At 42.5% G+C, this 20,085-nt stretch overlaps 1 protein-coding gene across 9 annotated transcripts in view; it reads left to right on the plus strand.

The window, feature by feature from the left end:
- The first annotated feature begins 334 nt into the window (after window positions 1-334).
- LOC106937268 (actin-binding LIM protein 3-like) overlaps window positions 335-20,085 on the plus strand; it is a 26,546-nt gene continuing 6,795 nt past the window's right edge. The window contains exons 1-14 of one of the 9 annotated variants that reach the window (XM_015018682.1): window positions 336-1,724; window positions 4,607-4,733; window positions 4,891-4,984; window positions 8,732-8,819; window positions 8,922-8,980; window positions 9,081-9,152; window positions 11,038-11,199; window positions 13,305-13,334; window positions 13,449-13,575; window positions 14,574-14,669; window positions 14,966-15,016; window positions 17,603-17,737; window positions 17,890-17,960; window positions 18,166-18,334. In XM_015018682.1, coding sequence (XP_014874168.1) covers window positions 1,529-1,724; window positions 4,607-4,733; window positions 4,891-4,984; window positions 8,732-8,819; window positions 8,922-8,980; window positions 9,081-9,152; window positions 11,038-11,199; window positions 13,305-13,334; window positions 13,449-13,575; window positions 14,574-14,669; window positions 14,966-15,016; window positions 17,603-17,737; window positions 17,890-17,960; window positions 18,166-18,334 — 1,477 coding nt within the window. In that variant the 5' untranslated portion in view covers window positions 336-1,528. Of the gene's footprint in view, window positions 1,725-4,606; window positions 4,734-4,890; window positions 4,985-8,731; window positions 8,820-8,921; window positions 8,981-9,080; window positions 9,153-11,037; window positions 11,200-13,304; window positions 13,335-13,448; window positions 13,576-14,573; window positions 14,670-14,965; window positions 15,017-17,602; window positions 17,738-17,889; window positions 17,961-18,165; window positions 18,335-20,085 lie in introns of all 9 variants that reach the window. The other 8 variants (XM_015018684.1, XM_015018686.1, XM_015018687.1 and 5 more) reach the window with 8 other exon arrangements.

Consider the following 20,085-nt stretch of genomic DNA (forward strand, 5'->3'; position numbering starts at 1 on the left):
CAAGGTCATAGACGGACTTTTCTGCACCATCGCAGCAGATTTAGTTCTTAAGCTGGAGTGGAAACTGAGAGGTTTTCGGTGAAACGCTCAGAAATGAGCCATGTCTGGACCACAGCGAAGGAGCAGATAAAAAAATAAAAAAAAGCCCAAGAAATAGGCTGTAGGGCTCAAAATCAGATGGTTGTAGTTTTACTTTAGCTTGTTGGTTTATGTCTGGAAGAATCAAATTGAACTTTTTGACAGGTGACCAACAGTGTTGGCAGTTTGGGGATGTTTTTTCCTCCAGCATCGGCAAGGAAGCTTGTGAGATTCGAGATGGTGAGGACTGGGAGGCGTATCCGGTGGCAGCAGGAGAAATGACTCTTAAACAAGAGCAACAATGTAATGGATTAGGGCCAAACCTTTTCAGGGCTTAGCATTCGTACTCGCATTTCATCCAGCTGGATTGATCTGAAACGAAATTTTGAAAAGACGAGCAAATGTCATTTGAAGTTTTGGAACGGTTTGTTAACCTTGAGATACGAACAGCTAAAAGTTTGTGTACGGTTGTGTGTGTGTGTTTTTTTTTTGTTTTTTCGTGTTTACCGAGGTCTTTGTTGAATAATTTGTGTTCTGGAATATCCCTGCTGGTTCGACTGCTCCCTTCGCTTGTTTGTTCCTTTCTGTTTTATGCATAAAAGTTTCCCATTTTAGAGTAGATGCAAAAAGAAACGGAAGGAAAAAAATGGAGGTGAATGCGAAGAAGTTCCAAAAAAAAAAAAAAAAAAAACTCAACTACTGTGTACAATGGATTGGTAGACTTTTGCCAGGCTTGCCTGTGAACATCTCCGCAAGCCCTGCAGGAGACTTAAGCCTCCCTTCGGGGCCTTGGCTTCGGCTCCAGGACTCGGCAGGGAAGTAAAACGATTACTGTCGTCTGTGTCTTTTAAACAGCCTTCCTTAAGCCTTTTAGCTCCCCATTCATTCTTTCATCCCATCCAGTCATAAAGAAATCAAAGAAACGTGCCTCCTTGTGAGGGAGAAGAAAGGGAGCTCAAACATGCAGTAGAAAAAAAAGGATTTTATGGACCTTGTCTCGCTGTCATGTTGTTAGGCCCCGTACACATGTGCGCGTCTTTACGCTGATTTATTATGGTACAGCTTTAGAGCCGTAAAGCAAACAGAGGCCTAGTGGTAACAGATGTGTGGGGAGTGAGTAAAGCGGGGTAATCCAGACAAGCTACCGTGGACTTGTGCGAGAAACGGGTGTTTAGGATCAGCGTGCGCTCCACGCGGTCCTGCCTAATAGGTTTTGTTCTCGGCGAGAGAACCGGCTTTCCTTTTCTCCCCGAAGCCCGTGGCAGCGTCACATTATCGCCTCTTTAATCACAGAGAAGCCAGGTGCTCCCGTCACAATCAACCTCCTTGTTAACCCGTCGCCGCAACTGTTTGCAAACGCATTTTCAGCTCCGCCGTCAGCAGCGTTACGGTTTTCCCGTCAGCGGCCGGCAATTAATTGTGACCATGTATGCTGCACTCAGTGATGTAAATGTTTGATACCTCCAAGCGTATCGTCTGCTATTATTTAACCTCTAGTCTTCCCCCCCCCCCCTCCCTTGTTCCCCTCAGCAAACCCTTCCCAATCGGAGACAGAGTGACGTTCAGCGGGAAGGACTGCGTGTGCCAGCAGTGCTCCCACACACTTGTCAAGTCAAATGAGCCCATCAAGATCCACGGGCCGAGTCGTGAGTTGAGCCGTCGCCTTGCTCTGTCTGTTCCGTTTAGACCCACCAGGCGCTGCAGTCTGCTCCATCCAAACACGCCTGGTTTGAAAGATCTCTCTCTCTCTCTTTTTCTAATTTAGCTAATCGAGTGCCTGTCAAATCACTCATCGGGCCTCTCCTGTTGATCTGGCAGCTTACAAGTCATTCAACAAATGCAACATTTACTTTGTGTTGCCGACACTTAGCGGGCGGAGAAGCTTCTTTCCACACTCGTGCTCTGCTGCACTTGGACTTGCTCTTTCCTGTCCCTTCAAATTAGGAAAGGCTCGGAGTTTGCCTTGTTAGGCAAAAGGCAAGAAAGGGAATATATAAGATCATGCAGCAGCGCGACAGTCGCTGATGATGGATTGTTTTAAATGTGTCAGGCGGTCGGCACATCGCCTCGCACAGTCTGTGGAGTTTTTAAGCAGATGGTGAAGCAGGAATGGATGCAGTGTCCCCCAGATTGCTCCATTTAGACAAATAAAAGGCGAACAGCTCCCCGGGTACAGTGTTTATCACTCTGCGTTATGAGGGAACACTGTGAGTGGGAAGTGCAAACAATAAAAATGAACCACTTTTTTTTCTGAAAAAGATAATATAACTTGCTTTGCACCGCAGTCGTTCAACTACAACTTATGAAGTGCAAAGCGGTTGTCTTAGGATGCATTCCCTTGAAAAGTTACTGTGTGGATGTGAGCTTTGCTATGCATGAAATAAATCCTCCTTCTTGTTTAGTCACAACACAAAACAAGGTAGCAAAAATATGATAAAAAAAAGTTTTTATGCAATTAGTATTGTAAACTTAACTGATTTGGGAGAATCATATTCGATAAAAAAAAAAAAATTCGGAATAGCACCATTTACAGCGAGGTTTAACAACCAAGTTTAACATTTTTTAATCTCCCCAAACAAATTTGCATCACTTAAATTTGTCAGTACAAACCACTAAAATGTCCAAGTTCAGACAGTCAAATTTTAACTATAATACTCTACAGTCCAATTTAGACCTTTGTTTAATGACAAGTTGCATAAAATTATCTAGCAAAAGAATGAATAGAAGGAAACTTTGCTCCATCGGGATATGAAGAAACAGTTTGTCCTGTAAATTGGATGTTAATTAAATGTTTGTTTGCTCATCACGTCAAATAACTAGACATGAACAGAATTAGCTTTATTAAAGAGACAAAAAAAAAAAAGCAAACAGAAGACTTTACAAGCAGATTCCTCTTGTTGCTTTTCAGTCTTAATCTAGCATCAAGTTGTTAACTTGATAGAAGTGAGTGGAGGGGAACAAATCCTGTTTTTGAAAGTCATGTGGAAGTATGTCTTATATGGAAAGAAAAGAGAACAGGGTAAGAACATAAAGAACTAAGCTTTTTAGGAACATGGAGTCTCCCCTGCCAGATCCACAGGACAGGCCCAGTGAGTGATTAGACAGGCACTCGATTAGCTAATTAGAAAAAAATAAACTTAGCATCAATAGCTAAGTTAATTTCTTTCAGGATAGAGAATTACCAAGCCAGATGTACCTTCTTTTCATTTCTAGGAATGAAAGAAGGTTCTTGTAGCTAGACTAAATGATGAGATACAATAATATGTATATACACATTTTGTTATATGTATAAAAGTTAAAAATACAGTTTATCTTTTTACTGCATGATGGTTTACGATACCCACATAGTTAAAGTCCTTCATTGTCCCTGGCCTGTTGGCGAACTTTGTTTTATATCCTCCTCCTTATTCACTCTGTATATTCTTTCCTGACCCGCCCTATAAATTGATCTTTTTCTTTTCTCTTTATGGAGGTTTGCCTCCGCGTTAATTTAGCAACCGCAGTAAATCAGCAATAAATGCCAGGGCAGCCCTGCACAGCATATGGGTATTCGTCCCAGCGTGATAATAGAAGAGTCGCCGTGATCGACAGAGGAGGTGTTGCTTTACTTATTTATGAAACGCTTCAGCTGTTGCCCACAAAGTGATTTGTTCCCATTTTTTACCTGTGCAGTTTGTAAGCCGTGTGGTGAAACTGCTTTTTTTGGGCATGTGCAAAAAAAAAAAAAAAGTCTGTGGAAACGAGCACTTTGAACCACACAACTCTGTTTGTTGTTGTATTGAGTGTTTTTCCTCTAAGTTTATATCTTCTAGAGCAGAAAATGTCGCTGTCGACACGGTCACTGGTCAGGGCCAATCAGGCTGAAAATCGCCAGCATTCCTTGATTCAACCATCCGTAATTGTTGCAGGATTTAATGTACGTGGTAATGCAGTGTGTAGTCCCTAAATGTAAAACGTTGCGTCCGCACTTCCTGAATGACATCGAATTGGCTCTTTACACTTTAGTGACGACACCACGAAGGTTTTTGTGGATGTAAAAGCCTGAGTCAGTAAAAATTCAAGGTTTGGCTGATTGTTTGTGAGCTAAAAAGGCAAAGTCATGCAGTTCTTGGCGATGCGGTGACTTCTGTTTGAGGGCGTGGGCTGGGTCAGAAAAGGTTAAGCCGAGCAAAGTGTCTCCCAAATGGAAATAAATGCACTGACCTCATTTCATTTATTTTTTTTTTTTTAGCTGTGCAGCCATGCATCATTTGCAAGCTCTGAGCTGTCCCGTCTGCTTTCCTTATGCAACCTGCGATGGTCACACCTGCTGGGGCAAACGCCTCAGGGCAGCTAAATGACCAATATGCTTTAATGTGGGAAAACGTTGAAATGAAAAGCAAGATGCAGAAAGTGTCAAAAGAAAGCCGTTTTCACAGCGAAAGCTCGCTCACCTCCTCGTTGGGTTTGCGTGCTTCTTCCTCATTTTTTTTTTTTTTTTTTTGTCCCCGTTCATCCGTTTTGTCTCGTCTTCCTCTTTTTTTTCCAGACTGTGCTGGGTGTGGAGCAGAGATCAAACAGGGTCAGTCTCTCCTGGCACTGGAGAAACAGTGGCACGTCAGCTGCTTCAGATGTCGGACGTGCAACATGGTTCTCACGGGGGAATACATCAGCAAGTGAGTGCGTAGAGATGGGGGGTGGGAGGGGGGGGTGATGCGGCGTTTCCAGCCGCTTCCTCCATCTCCGCTTTCCCTCTCAGGGCCAGAGCTGGACGGGTTGTGCATTTCGGCCCAGAAAATGGAAGAAACGCCTTTTATGTTTTCTGTGATGCAGGGACGGAGCGCCGTACTGTGAAGCGGATTACCACGCCCAGTACGGGGTGAAATGTGAAACGTGTAACAGATACATCAGCGGACGGGTCCTGGAGGTGAGATTGGAGCATGAAGTGATGCAACAAAAAAAGAAAAAAAAAAAGAATGGATGAATTGAAATCTAAACAGAGAGATTAAAGGTATTAACTTGGTGCAAATCAGCGTTATCGGAGTTAAACAGCAGCGTTTCGTTCTCAGCTCGGACTACGTTCCGCTGAGCTTTAGGGGAGCGGGAGGTTTAAGATCAAGGGACGATAAGTAGCTTAAAATAAATCAGATTCATTTCATCCGTCAGTATTTCCACTCCCAACATTTTTGGAGGAGATAACGGGTCTACCTGCATAAACGGGGAGGGAGTAAAAAGTTGCACCAAATTCTGCAAGAAGTGAAGAGGAAAATTGGAAGCTATAAAAAGATTTGAGGGGGGGGGGAAGAGGAAGGGGAAAAGATGGCTGAAGGAGAGACAGACGTTGAGAGCAATTTCTGCTGTGATAAAAAAAAAAAAAAAATCCCCATTTGTGCTTTTATGCCAAAGTAGTCAGCGTTTGAAAGGAGGGCTGCAGTGGAAAATGAGCTCAGGGTGAACGGTAACAAAACGGCTCTGGGGAAAAAAATAAAAAAAGACTGTAAGGGAGAAACTATTACAATAGTGGAGGCAAAAAAATGATTAAAGTCATTATGCACCGGTGCTAATTAAATGTTTTGGAGGGTTTTTTAAAGGTGTTTTTTTTTTTTTTTTTTTTTTTTTTTTTTTTTTGCTGTCATGAAAATGCGTTGTTAAAAAGAATTGTCGGACGAAAGAAATAAACATACAAACACAAACACACTGCACCTCTTCGTCCCTGTGGTCCTTTGCTTGTCAGAACTGGTGGTGTGAAGTGCTTTGTTCCTGACTGCCAGCCTCTCTGGGCTATTTATAGACATGAGGACATGTCTGCTTTTATCCGCAAGTCTCTCTCTCTCTTTTTTTTTCCCCCTACAGTGCTCTGCAAAAGTACAGACACCCCTTGACCTTTTTTTTTTCATATTTTTTGGACACGTTCGACAAAACCTTTAATTGTGTATTAAACAGCTTCTGAGGTGGATGGAATATGACTCCCTAGCAAAACATTTTTTGCAAATAGGTGTTTCCCCTTTTTTTTGATCTTGTTACCTATGAAAAAAGTACATGCAATCCTGTTTTGTTTCCAATTTTCCAAGTTTGGCGTTCCCTCTTATCGACAATCTTAAATAACAGAACTCAACAAATCTGAATTAAATTCAGCATGAATTCGGCTGTCCTGGGGGCTTGCTGGCATTCAGATGCGAACACGGTAAACGTGGAGGAGCTGCAGGGAGAACGTGTCAAAAGGACAGCTGTGTTCATCATTCACTCCACAAACGTGGTCTTTAAGGAAAAGGCCCAGAAAGAAAGCGATTGGTGGAAGGAAGTCCCTTCTCTGGCAGCTTGACATAATCCATCTGGGGTATAGGGAGGAAAGTGTTCAGGGTCAGATAAGAACAAAACTGAACTTTTGGGCTACGTTCAAAATATTGCGTGTGAGGGAAAACTAGCACTGCTGTTCGCCCTGAGCAACTGCATCCATATGGTGAAAAACTGTGGCGGCAGCATCGTGCTGTTTATTTTTTATTTTTTTTTAGAACTGATGTAGAAGCTGTCAGAGTCGACGGGACGTGTGTGCAGCTGTTAGAAACCGTAACTAGAAATGTAATCTTTCACTTCATTGTGACTTTATCACTTAAAATCCCAATAAAAAGTAATCGGGTAATGTAACAAAATGGGAAGAAAAAAAAATGTTTAAGGTTATGAGAACTTTGTTTTCTTCCCTGCTGCACGCCATAGACCCCGACTAATTGGTGTGTGTTACTGATTACGCTTCATCAGCAAAAATATTGACCCGATATCGAGTCCAACTTTTCAAAACCAGATGCCGTGTATTTAATGAGCAGTTCTTTTTTTTTTTTTTTTTTTAAGTCTAGGCTTAGAAAGGGAGAGAGAGTAAGAAGCAGGATCATTACACCGTTGCCTCTCAATAAATTCAGCAGCCTATAAATGCCCCTACTGAGAATAGGTGCATCATTAGAAACTGGTTGAACTGACACAGTTTCGCCTGGTGACGGTAAACACTCTGAAAACAGGACATGGAAGTACGGTAATTCATGTGTTCCCCTAGCCTTTCCTTTCACAGTAACCCGAGCGCCTAAAACAGCTTTGGCCCTGGTATTCTGAGACGCTACTTGTAGACAATTGGGAATCCAGCTTTACGCTGTTCCTGTTCCTGCAGGTCACGTAAAGAGCTATCTCCTCTAATAGAAGCAGAAAAAAAAATCAGCGTGGCATGAAATTACATAAAAACGATACTCCCAGCACACACACACACACACACACATGCACAGTTGTGTTTTCGTGTCTTGTGGGGACTTTACATTGACATTCATTCATTTTCTGCAGCCTTATCATAACCCTACCCCTAACCATCACGTATCTAACCCTAAAAACAGCATTTCCCCTCAGGGGGACCGGGATTTGTCCCCACAAGACGCAGTGCTCCCCACAACCCTACAGTGTAGACAGAAATAGGGCCCCACAAGGATATAAAAACCTGGTTCACACACTCGCCGACACACACACACACACGCACACACACACTAGGCCATGCTCCTATAAATAGAATTCTGGAACGGTGTGAGAGCAGACTGAGGTGAGAGGACGTGGCCACGCCTCAGTCATTGGCACTGCAGAAGCACATCTGGTCCATGAAGTCACCTTCGCCTCCTACATGTGTATATATACAGGTCCCCTTATCCAGGTGCTTCACATTATTGAGTCCTTAATCAAATTAGATGCTGTGTCCTGCAAAAATATCCATCACAAGCTTAAACTTTTTCACATTTGGTCCTAATACAACCAACAATTCAGTGTCTATAAGTGTTTTTTTGTTTTTGTTTTTTTAAAATCACAGATCAACACAGAGTAGTTCATATGTTTTTCACAAATATAAATCAAACTATAGTGGTACTATTTTTTTCACCGCCGTCTGACCTAACAAGTCAAACTGCTTGAGTCGAACTTAGTCTCAATATAAATGCAACTTTTTTTTTTTTTTTCTGTAATGGCCTCAGACGTTTCTTGGGGAACATTAGTTCATGAAGCTTTATGAATACCAGGTAATAAAAGTAGACAGGTTGGATCATGGTTTGGGCATCTCACAGAGGACTGTTCAATTCTTCAACCAAAAATGGAAAAACATGCAGTTGGTCTAAGCACATGTTTACTACTACGACATGACGGCCACCTAAACTGTGGGGGTGGGGGGGGGAAGCAATGACCTAATATTGCTTACCTCGACCTCTTTGGAAAGATTGCCGAGATCCTCAGATGAGCTTCGACTCCACAAGTTTACCCTTCATGGAAGAATGGCTGAAGGGAAGCTATTGTTAAAAGGAAAAATATGTACAATATTTGCATATACAGTTCATTTACAGTTTAAATAAATGCAACTTTAACTGCAGGGAACGGTTGTTTTATTAACTACTGCTTGTGCACGTGCCAAACTTTAGGCGCTACGTTTTGTTCGTTTTGAATTTGCTCCTTGGGTGTGACTGCAGCACGAAACGGCACGAGGCTTTCCAGTAATGTCTCAACACAACGAGGTCACTGGAGGTCAGGTGACGCACTCTGGGAAAACATACGGAGACGATGTCCGGCACGAGACGGGTTCAACATCTTGCAGATTAACCCCCTTAGTCCGTGAGGTACTTCGTTATGATAATTTATGCTCAGTCACTCCTCTTTCTCTCAGGCAGGAGGGAAGCATTACCATCCGACGTGCGCTCGATGTGCCCGCTGCAACACGATGTTCAAAGAAGGGGAAGAGATGTACCTGACAGGTGAATCTCCGACTGCATCAGCACAAGAAGCTGGCATGCTCACTCCACTCAGAAATAACCAGAGTAGATGAACGCGCGGCATGCTTTCCTCCTTGTCGTCAGGTTGCGAGGTGTGGCACCCGTTATGCAAGCAGGCCGCAAGGGCGGAGCGAAGACTCAGGGTGAGCTGGGTGCTTTCGCCGAAAAGCTTCGGATAGATAAAAATGCGACTTGACTTGACTTGGCGTCCTCATCTTTCTTCGTCTGGCGTTTTCCTCACAGCACAGACGCCTGTCGGAGACCTCCATCTCACCGCCAGGATCCTCCATAGGTTCTCCCAGCAGAGTTATATGTGTAAGTAACCAATGCATCTACCAGCTTCCAGTCACTATTCCACATAGAAGCCATATTTAAGTTCATTCGGCACCCCAGAAACGGCATTCAACCATGAAAGTTGGATCTTTAAGCACTGAAACACAAGGCCCCTTTACTCCCTTGGCCTGTTCACCTGTCTGTGTCTTACCTCATCTGATTATGGTTTAAGTGTCTTGTGAAGCTGCTTGGTGTTACAGTGGGAAACGCAACACTTTTGATCCCTTTGCTTGTTTTATCATCCGAGATCCAAGTCTTACACTTTGTCAAAGTCTTTTCTAAAGCATTTGGCATCGTGAGCTAGTTTTATTTTATTTATTTTTTTTATTTCAGCTGTGCTAAGGTTTGATTTGAGATCAGAGAGTTCCCGAGGCAGAACAGTGTTTTAGTGTTACGTTTAGTCCAGAAAGTCCTTCCATTATGAGTAGTAAGGGAATCTGAGTTGAGTTTAACTCCGTTAGGCAATAAAGGGAAGTTTATCCCTTCTTGCCAGAGTTTGAGATTCCCAATGCCTTGTAGAAGTTTTCATGCCCTTTAACATTTTTCTTTATCTTTCACATCATAACAAATTTCAATATATATATATATTTTGTCTATTTAAAAGTTTGTGCTCAGTTCTCCTCAGTACAAACTTGGTTGTTGTCCAGCTGGAAAATTAACTTCTGCCAACCAACTCAAATATTTTTGCAGTCTCTAACAATTCTTCTTCCAGAATTACTTTGTTTTTGGGTCTGTCTGGCTTTTGGTCATCTTCCTGAGCCAATGTAAAGAAAGGCCTCCCCACAACTTGATGCTTTCACCATCATATTTAACAGTGGAGATGACATAAAAGTTGTCATCTACAATGGTATTTTACGAGTCAGGAAGTTATATTTAAGTCTCATGTGACTGGACCACAAACTCTTTTTTTTTTTAGGTCTTTCTATGTTAAGAGTTTGAAAACCATTTTTGTTTTGACACTTCACAATCATGCGCTACTTTCTGTTGGTGTGTGTCACACTAAACCCTAATACAACGAGCTGGAATTTCAGCAATATAAGCAAATGACTCAAATGGGTGTGAAAACTTTGGAAAGGCGATAAACTCCCTTGAGCGTATAGAAAAACGATTGCTAGTGTGAAGCTAAGTGGGGTTAGCAAGTGAAAAACAGAACTTTCCCGGTCACTGAAGATATATATTTAGTCATCTATGTAACATAGAGTGAAAGTAATTTACAATGTTTAACAAGAGCTGAGCAGATATACAGATGTGCAGAAAGCAGCAAATGTAACCGTTGTCACTGCGCAGAGCTCAGAGTTGGACCAGGTCCATCGTTTTAACAGCCATCAGCCTGCTGCTTGGCACTCTGCTGAGCGCTGCTCTACGTGACAGCTACATTTGCATGTCGGCGCTCGTCTGCATGCGTGCAGGGCTCGCTGCTCCCTGCCCTTCCTTACTCTGCTCCTCTCACATAATCGACGACCTTTCTGTTTAAGGTGATGGATGATGGAGAATCGCAGTGTAAGCAAGCGTGTCGTGCGTACTGTCTCCTCTCCCTCTCCCCTCCTTCCTCCTGCTTGTGACTGTCTGTGCTTCTCCGTCCTTATTTCCGACAAAAGCCCAGCTCCCTGCGGTCAACAGCTCGCAGCTCTGCCAAGCTCTGCTGTGTGCATGAGCTTGTTTGTCTGTTTTTTTTTTTTTTTTTTTTTTTTTTTTTTTTTTTTTTGGGCTTGTGCCTGCTCCATCAGCTTTCGTTGCTCCTCGCCGCCACCGGAGCTCGCGTCGCAACGTGTGACCATTCGTTGTCCATGTGGTTGACCGTCTTGTCTTGTCTTGTCGCTGCTGTCTCTGTCTGTGGTCGGTGGGTGTGTGTGTGTCCTCTCTCCAGGCCAGAGTGGAGAATGAGATCTTTGATTATAAGGACCTTGCTGCCCTGCCAAAGGTCAAGGCCATATATGAGGTCCAGCAGCCAGATCTCATATCCTCCTCATACCAGCCATTCCACAGATACACCTCTGATGAAAGGCTAGACACTTTCTCCTATGTGGAGGTACTGCTGCCACACACTTGCTGTCTAATGAACCATCGTGTTGTTCCCGTCTATTTTCCATTTTTAAGATTTTTAAGGAGCAAACATCTCTGCAAGTGGTTTAGATCGGGTTTTTATTTGGCAAAACATGACGTTTTAAATATTATAACTATATTAGTAGATGAATGACCACAAAATGCTTCATCAATTTATGTGACTGTCTTTAGCCATTGGAATGTACCGATACCACATCCCAGACTGATCATTTGTTAAAATGTGCTTGAAAACTGGGTAACTTCAAAGTGCAGAAAGAAAAAGGGATTTTATTTCATCAGCATTACATTGTCGACATTAGCACTGTGATAGTGTCGAACCTGATTCGCTCAGCAGTGATGCTCCAAATGCTGCAGGTTTTTTTTTTTTTTTCCTGACAGTCACTGATATTCCACCTGAAACGAGATTAGCTTTATCCTTTATAAATAGGAAACACAGTGGATTCAAGATCATGACAAATTGTGTTATTGGACACATAACCTGAAAAACAAATGAAATGTGTTTAAGTAAATAACCTGGAAAACCTGCTTGCATATTTGACAAATGTTTTTTTTTTTTTGTTTGTTTCCTTGTTTTTTGTTTTTTTTTTGCACCTTTTGGTTCAGTTTCACCATTTGGTATTTTTGGGTACACACACTACACATTTATAACCACTTGAATTAACTTGAAGTAAACTTCAGCTTCCTAAGAAGGATTATCATGACATTTAATCATTTGCATCCTCTAGCTAAACCCAGGGTTTAAAAGAACTTGTACAAAGGTATTTGTCAGGACAAGGGGACAATCATAACTTTACAAAGACTGGATGTTTCTCCAAAAGTGATGAAAACACAAGACTGAAACTTATCTGGGAGGAAGACAAAAAACAAACAGGCAATCAGGAGGGAGCTGTACAAATTATTGCTACATGTCACAACAGTTTCTTACATATTTTAGTCCAGATTAAGGGACAAACTATAGAGCAGAAGCATTTTCTTTCAATAAAAATGTCCTGGTTTGGCTAAAATATTCTAAAAGTTTTTGGGAGAATTGCCTTAAGGTCTGGCAAAGTTACATTTCACTTTCAAAAGATGCGATTGACTTAAAAAGGATACCACACTGGCTGTAAAATATGGTAAACAATTACTATAATATGGATTTTTTTTATTTGATTTCCACTTGAAATCATGAACCTTTCCATTAATCTTACATATTTGACCCAAAAGTATCTGGTGTCTGTCTGATAATAAATAAAAAAAAGTCAGCCTGACGAAGGCTGTGAACAATCTAAAGTTTTTACAATCTAAAATATTACCTAGTAAAGATGTGGTTCAGTAACATAGTTTTCCCACAGATTGCATGTTTGTGTTTTGAAAAATGGGATTTTTCAACAAATTATTAGCCTTAGAAAGTGCACAGTGCACCTGTTGTGTTTATTAGCTTTAGTTCATGATAAATAATAAGTAATGAACTTGTTTTGTTTTTTTTTTTTAGTATATATATGTTAGAGTGAAGTTCCTTTAAGTCCTGTAAGGTTAATGATTGTCTAATAGCTTTACACCACAAAAACTGGACTTTTTGAAAGATGTTTGAGATCCAGTGCCTCACACATGCAGCTTCATTTCTCCTCAAATAACTTCTTCACGGCTCATCGGATTATGTTTTCATCTGAAGCAGAGGCCGAGAGGTTAGGCAAACATCAGCATGTTTTTAATGTGTTTTGATATGACTTGTTGATGATTCATCCTGTAATATCTCTTTTTTTAGAGGTAGTATTTTAACCTTTTTTTTTTTTTTTTCGGTTTTGTGATCTCTGGTTTGCAGCAGCAGCTCTGACTGCTTCTTAAAACACTTGGGTTTTTAAGAAAACTGTTGATTTTTTTTTTTTAAATCAATTATATGAGTAACAGAGGTTAGCCCAACTTTATATACCGACCACATGAAAGTATGCTATTGTTTGAAAAACATTTTTTGTTTTGGTATAAATTCCAAATGTTTACCCTCTTTTACTGACATTTTTCCTACTCTTGCAACATCCTTTTAGCCTTTAATACACCGCCTAATGTTACTGTCTGTCTCCATTGGTTCCACAGTCCCTTGGAAATCTCTCTCCGTATTCTCAGGTAAGCGTTTTTGGTTTGAATCAAGTGGAAGAGCGGGTCCCAATAAGTAAACCATTGTCAGAGTTTCTGTGGTTTGTTGTTCTTTGCAACGACATAATTTATTTGTCGTTGCAGGATTATGACCATCCGGATGCAAAGCAGCTCCGATGCCCCATTCCAGGTTATATTGACTCCCCGACTTACAGTCGTCAAGGCATGTCACCCATCATGCCTCGCTCTCCACAGCACTTTGTCTACCCTGGTAAGAAAAGTAGTGTGTAACTCAAATTGTTTTCTTGTTTTTACAATATCTGTTGTCAAAAGTATTTTTTTTAGGTTTTAACCATAAACTTAAATTAATTTTATTGGGAATTTATGTGACAGACCACCAGGAATTATGGTGGCAGCACCATTCTTTGGGGACGCTTTTCTTCAGCAAAGGACAGGGAAGCTGGTCCAGTTTAATGGGACGGAAAGAGCTAAACACTGGATGCCAGTCAAAGAAAAGCTTCTAGAGGCTTCAAAATACATCAGAGTTTTGCATTCCTGCATGAGAATAACTCCAAAATGGATAGTCAGAGGTGCTATGGAGTTGTTTAAATCGGCGCATATTCATGTACAGTCCAAAGTAGCGACCTAAATAAAATGCAGAATCTGTAACAGGACTTACAGATGTTCCTCATTCAGCCTGACTGAACTCGGGCAAAGACAAAATGGTCAAATTAGTCAGTCACGTTGGCCTGTCACATAAAATCCCTATAAATGCAGCGATGTCTGTGGTTGGAAATTGACGAAAAACAAAAACAGTTCAAGGGTATGAATGTTTTATAGGAACTGTCTAGTTGCTAATACTGTAGAATTTCAGAAACTGCCCATGTACTCCCTATTTCCATGATTTTATCATCAACATGCCTTCTCAGTAGTTATAAAAGCCCTAAGTGATGCTAATGGGACAGCATAGCTTACCTCCCGACAACAGAATGTTGCTGTACTTGTTTGGCTGCTTCATTTGCTGGACTTGTTCCTCTGCTGACATTTCATGTTACTCTTACACTTGTGCAGTGGCGCCGTTGATCCTGCAATTGGAAAGCTGCTCTGTAAACAAGCTCAATAGTACTTTGCATTACACAAGTGGAAAAGTTATTCTTGCTCATTTGCGAATGTTGACAAATATCTGAGCGCATCTCATTCGCATGTGTCAACACCTTTTTCCCTCATGCTCATGTCTCCTTTACTCTGACTGGCTGTGGCTGGCTACAGGCTCTGAGAGTGGCAGGAGTTCACCCTGTTATGGCCAAGAGGGGCGATCAAGCACACCCACCACAAACCAGCCCCCTAAACATTTTCATGTTCCAGGTAGGCCTTCACGTTTGCCCCGCCCCCCACTGCAGCCGCCACCACTCTCAACTTTTTCCTTTTCCTTTCTTTTCAGCGAATGCCATCAGTCGCGGTTGGCTAATGCCAAAGCATTCTGACTGTTGATGTTGTGCCTGTGGCAAAATATGACCGAGTTGTGTTTCTTTGCAACAAATTCTTGTTCGTTCATTTCCCTCCCTTCTACCTTCCACCCCACAAACCCAGTAGAGATTCACAGCCTCTCCCTTTGACGCTCCTTCACGTTTCACCTCTCCGTCTCCTGTTTCTCTCCTCAGCCACAGGGGATCCCAACATCTACAGGAAGCCGCCCATCTATAAGAGAACGGGTACAGTTTAGTTCGGTCCCGCCTCGGCCTACCCTCCCCGTTCCTGTCAGTTTTAGTCGTGCCGTGGTCGTGCTCCTCTTCGGCTCCACCCCCCGATGCTCCTCCTCGGCATCGGCGTAGCGTGTAACCTCCGCTTTGCAGCGAGAATTCAGAAGCGCAGAAACGCGCTTGCTGAGTTTGTTCTCGGAGCCGAGGGAAAAAAAGATCTGTGGTATCATTTGCATTTGTGGCAGTAGCTAAATGTGGAAGAGCTGTGTTTCATGTGCATGCCAGAAACATCATGATCCTACTTTTGCACACAGTCCATGACGAGTCCATGCGAATGAAGGAAGGGGTTTTGCTCAGGCCCAGTCCTCCGAGAACAGAACGGAGCCAAACAGAGAACGGTGCAAAACCGAATTAGAAAAGCAACTTGTTTTGGCCCATTTACTGTATTTCCCAGCCGGCAGACATGTTGGCGATCCTAGCCGTGCATTTGTGCCGTCGTTTATCCAACTGGCACCCTGGCGTGGTTAACACAAGATGCTTTTTAGCCATTTTTCACAAATCATTAAACCCGAATGCTACTCCGCCATCTGTATAGCATGCTTCAGCGCATAATTAAGATTTGCTGTCCTCTCATCACACTGCACTCCAAAAGGCTTTTTCAGCTGAGAGTCACGGGATCTGCAGGCTGACAACGGTTCATCTCCACCCTTGTCCTGCATGCTCGTCCGTGCTGTGGGTCAGTTAGCGTGTCGACCCGTGAATAGACGTCATCTACCTCCCTATGTTCCTCAGCTTGAAAGATTATTTCATCACTGGTCAAAATGTTTTCATTGGAAGTAAGAATTTTTCAAAAAAACCTGTAACCCTCCACCCGTGTTATCAATCCTAAGTGTCCTTTATGCTCTGCTTAAGTGACATTCATTATTTAATTCTCTAAATTCAGATCTTCACAGATTTAGACCTTAAATCTGATTTTCCTATTCATTTTTGTTTTTTTACATCAAGGCCAGTAATGAATGAATCATTTAGCCGGCTTGCAGCACATGATGCAAAAAAGCCGCGTGGAAAGCCTTCCCGGCTTTGTGCTCATCCGAGCAAAGCCGTCACATTCTCACACCTCCCTCAGGGATGCTCCAATAATGTTTCCCTTTTCTTTTTGCCTTCTTTTTTTTATTGCATCCAATCACTTTTATTCACTTCCCTCCACCCTCTGCTCCACTTTGCGCCGTGACCTTGCCTCTGTAAGTATCCCCCTCCTCTCGCTGTTTAACTCAAGTCTCAGTGGATGGATGATTTGTGTGCATGTGTGTGTGTGTGTGTGTGTGTGTGTGTGTGTGTGTGTGCGTGTGCGTGTGTGTGTGCCTCTGCGTGTGTGCCACGTGTCCGTTGGCGTTTAGTTGAATGTGTCGTGAAGACGAGCGTAGCATCGTTTGTCATGCACGCAGGTATTTGATTGGTCATGGATCGGGGGCTGGTGTGGCTAATGGCTGGCAGAATGAAGAGTGATCTATGTGGCATTACAGTGCATGCGTTATCGCCCATTTACATCCATCGACTGCGCTCGAGTGCAGAGCGGCGTCGGTGTCATGGCGTTGTGGTGCTTGCAAAACGACTGTGAGCTTCGGGCTAAGCTGTAACTGAACCCATTTTTAATCCGACTTGTTGTCCTGCTGCCATTGGCTGAAAGTATTGATCTCCGCTGACAGTGAAAACGGCGCATGTGACAACTGGGAAAATGTAGTGTAAAATTACACCAGCAATGTATACCCTGCTTTTTTTTTTTTTTTATCCCAGAAAAGCCGTCTGTTTGAAAGTGATTTATGCTAAAAATGCTGGAAAAGCTTTCCAGACTGAGAACAAGTTGAATAAAGCAATCATTTTTCTTTAATTCATTCGTGATTATCTGTTCAATGTAGTCACAGAGTGCATGAGCGAACTCAATCGTTAACTCGAGAGTCTCCATTTGGCACTACTGACGTATCTTTATTTACAAAATCCTCAGAGCCGCACATATTAGCACGTCTAAAAACTGCTATGGAATAAAATGGTAGTTTTTCAGTTTATGTATGTTTTTAATGTCCATAAGTTTTATTTAGTAATTTGTGACCGTTTCTCTCGAACATCGCACTTAGTCTGGACAAGAAAATCGCTTTCTGTACCACCAACACAAACGTAATGCGCAGAGTTTGACAAACACTATTGGCACTTTAACTAGACTAAGATTTAGTCTTTCTGTTTCATGCACTCCTTTTGGGTGTGGCACAAAACAAAGCATGAATGTGGACGAGGACGTTTTGCCAGTTGTTAACCACAGCAGAGCATCTCTTACCCCGTGGGCTTGTTTTCCTTGTACTGATTAAATTTACTTGAACGACAGGTTAGATTTTTCTCTGAATCGCAGTAAGACATTGTCGAACTGCAGTAAAAATCGATCAGCTTTAAAGCTCTTCAGAGTGCGCGATTTAGAGGTTTGCCATCATAATCTGACAAGGTATTATTAAGAATGAAGCTGTTAAATGGTATTTAGTGTCAGGTGATGGTTACATATATGAATGACTTTTAACTGTATGCTTTTTTTTTTTCTTCTGTTTGTTCCAGACAATCATGCGGAATCAGCCACCAAAAGCAGAACGAGTGAGGATATCCTCCGATCCTCCAGCCTGTCCACCTACTCTCCAGAGCCATACACGCAGTCTGAGTCGGACTATTATCCGTACACCAGCTCCCCGAGAGGTAAAGAGCTGTCAAGCTGCTTCTTATTCGTTTTTTATTTTATTATTTTCTTCACTCGCTCTCTTTGCTGTTGCTGTTTTCTTTACTCTGAGCTACATTTTCATATAAGGGAAATCTCTTTTATGTCATTTCTCTCTCTCTGTCTCTCTCAGCCTACCGGGCGCCACGGCGACGCTTCTCGACGGGAGGAGATGAAGAGAGTTGGAGTCAGGGTCTTCAAAGAGTGAGAGCTCCACTGTTTTCTCTCTCCCTTTCTTCAGAAAGTGATTAAAGTGACAGTTCTCCTCTGTGAAGAAGCAAAAAAGAAAAAAAACAGCTTTTTTTTTTATTATGACACCAAAAATCACTTCTTGTATTTAAGGAGTTAAAAATCTTCCTTGTCTTCTCATTTTCTCCCGCCCCCCGCCCCCACTCTCTTTCCTTTAAAGATTGGGAGTGGCATCGGACGGATGATCCTCAAGGAGGAGATGAAAGCGAGATCTGGTTCCTATGACAACGACCCCTGGGGCAGCGCGAGGAATTCTCGTTGCGGGAGCAAGGAAACGCTGAACACGACGGGCTACGGCACGACGGCGTACAACAACACCATCAACGGCTGTGAGGACAACCCCGCCCTTCTACCCCCCTGCCCCCTTCCCACTGGCTCCTCTTCCACTCTCCGTCTTAAAGTTCACGATCACTTGCAGCTCTGGGCGCGGCTGCTGTTCCGCCTCGCCCCTACCCTGTGCACGAAAGCATTTGAACAACAGCGTTTTATGAGCTTCAAAATAAATCTGTTGTCAGTGGGCTGTAAGTGGAGGGCAGCGCGGTTGGTGACACAGGGTCATCGCTGGCGTCGGCGGTGAGGGGGGGAAGATGGAAGAGTAGCGAAGTAAGAATGGCTCGATTGTCTGAGCACAGCGTATGTTAAAATGCATGTATTATTATGGTATTGAGAAGAAAAGTAAAAAAAAATCTCGACACTATGATGCATAAATAAATAACAGCCTGCCTTTCAATTAGATTTAGAAAAGCAGAAAAAGCCCACTTAAAACACGTGTGTCACACCTGCTAAAATAGAAGGATATTACCATATATGACGATCTCCCTTCCTTTAGTTTTTCTTGACAAAAAGAAGCACACCAGTAGGTGAATGTGTGGCCACGCTACAAAGATCGTCAGTGCAGGAAGTCAATCCATAAACACAGTTATGGATTGTTGCTTGTCGCCCACCAGAACCATAGCCTCTGCTGCGAACACCTTTTGGCCCGGTATTATGAAACAAGTGGAGTCTTGGATTGTCTGGAAAGTAACAAGAAAAACCTGAGGGACATGGACACAACAGAGTCCATTCCTCTGGTTCTAGATTCCTTTGGCAGGAATAAACAGCCAGACCACTGAGGTGGCTGGGCGGCCTTTAACTTTCCTTCTAATCTCTTGACTGCGCTCACCATGGAGGCCTTTTAAATCCTTCCAGAGAGTACCGGTTTGTTGGGTCTCTCAGCCGCTCCACTCGTACAGCATTTCTATCGACTTCCTCTTCATTACTGCGCAAATTACACAAAATAATATTCACTTTGAAAACTGGAATTCAGCCTGCAGACTTTGCCATCACTACTTTCGTCTTTGTAAGTGGTTCATTCCCTTCGCTGTGTCATCAGTGCTCGTGTTTTGTTTTCGATGTGCAACATAATCACTCCTTAGCAACTTCTGGCTGTGATCTCGCTTTCCCCCGCCCCCATGCTTTATATATATATATCAATTTTATCATGGAAACTAATAGAACTATTGTGAGTTGAGATGAAACACAATAGAAAATACATTTGTAAAGATTGTGATATATATACCCTTTAAGATATTCACAAATGGTAGATCTGAAGCAATTTATGTTAAATTTTAATCCAAGCTTCGGGGATCCTGCACACTCCTACTTATCTTCTCACATTCTGATACCAGTTTGCCTTTTGTACGACCGAAATACTTTCTTCCCTCTTTTACACCATTTCACATAAACAGGTTTGCTCTCCGTGGACTACTTTTTAAAAATCTCTCTGTCTTTGTATTTATCACACTGTCTTGCCTTCACAGCTGACAGCCCCATGTCCTGTTTTATTTATGGGCACCAAGATCTCTCATTAAAGCTGTTTTCCACATGGGAGGGAAAAACCACTGAACAGAGCCTGGTTTTGGATCTGGTCTGGAGGCTTGTAATCAAACGAGCTGCAGCACGTGGAAAGAAGCAAAAAATCCTCCCAAAAAATATTCAGCAATGTGTGTGTGTGTGTGTGTGTGTGTGTGTGTGTGTGTGTGTGTGTGTGTGTGTGTGTGTGTGTGTGTGTGTGTGTGTTGTTTCTATCACTCACTGCCCC

This window comes from Poecilia latipinna, unplaced genomic scaffold (genome assembly GCF_001443285.1).
Source record: "Poecilia latipinna isolate Pla-1442-1.1 unplaced genomic scaffold, P_latipinna-1.0 Scaffold2308, whole genome shotgun sequence".
Lineage (NCBI taxonomy): Eukaryota > Metazoa > Chordata > Actinopteri > Cyprinodontiformes > Poeciliidae > Poecilia > Poecilia latipinna.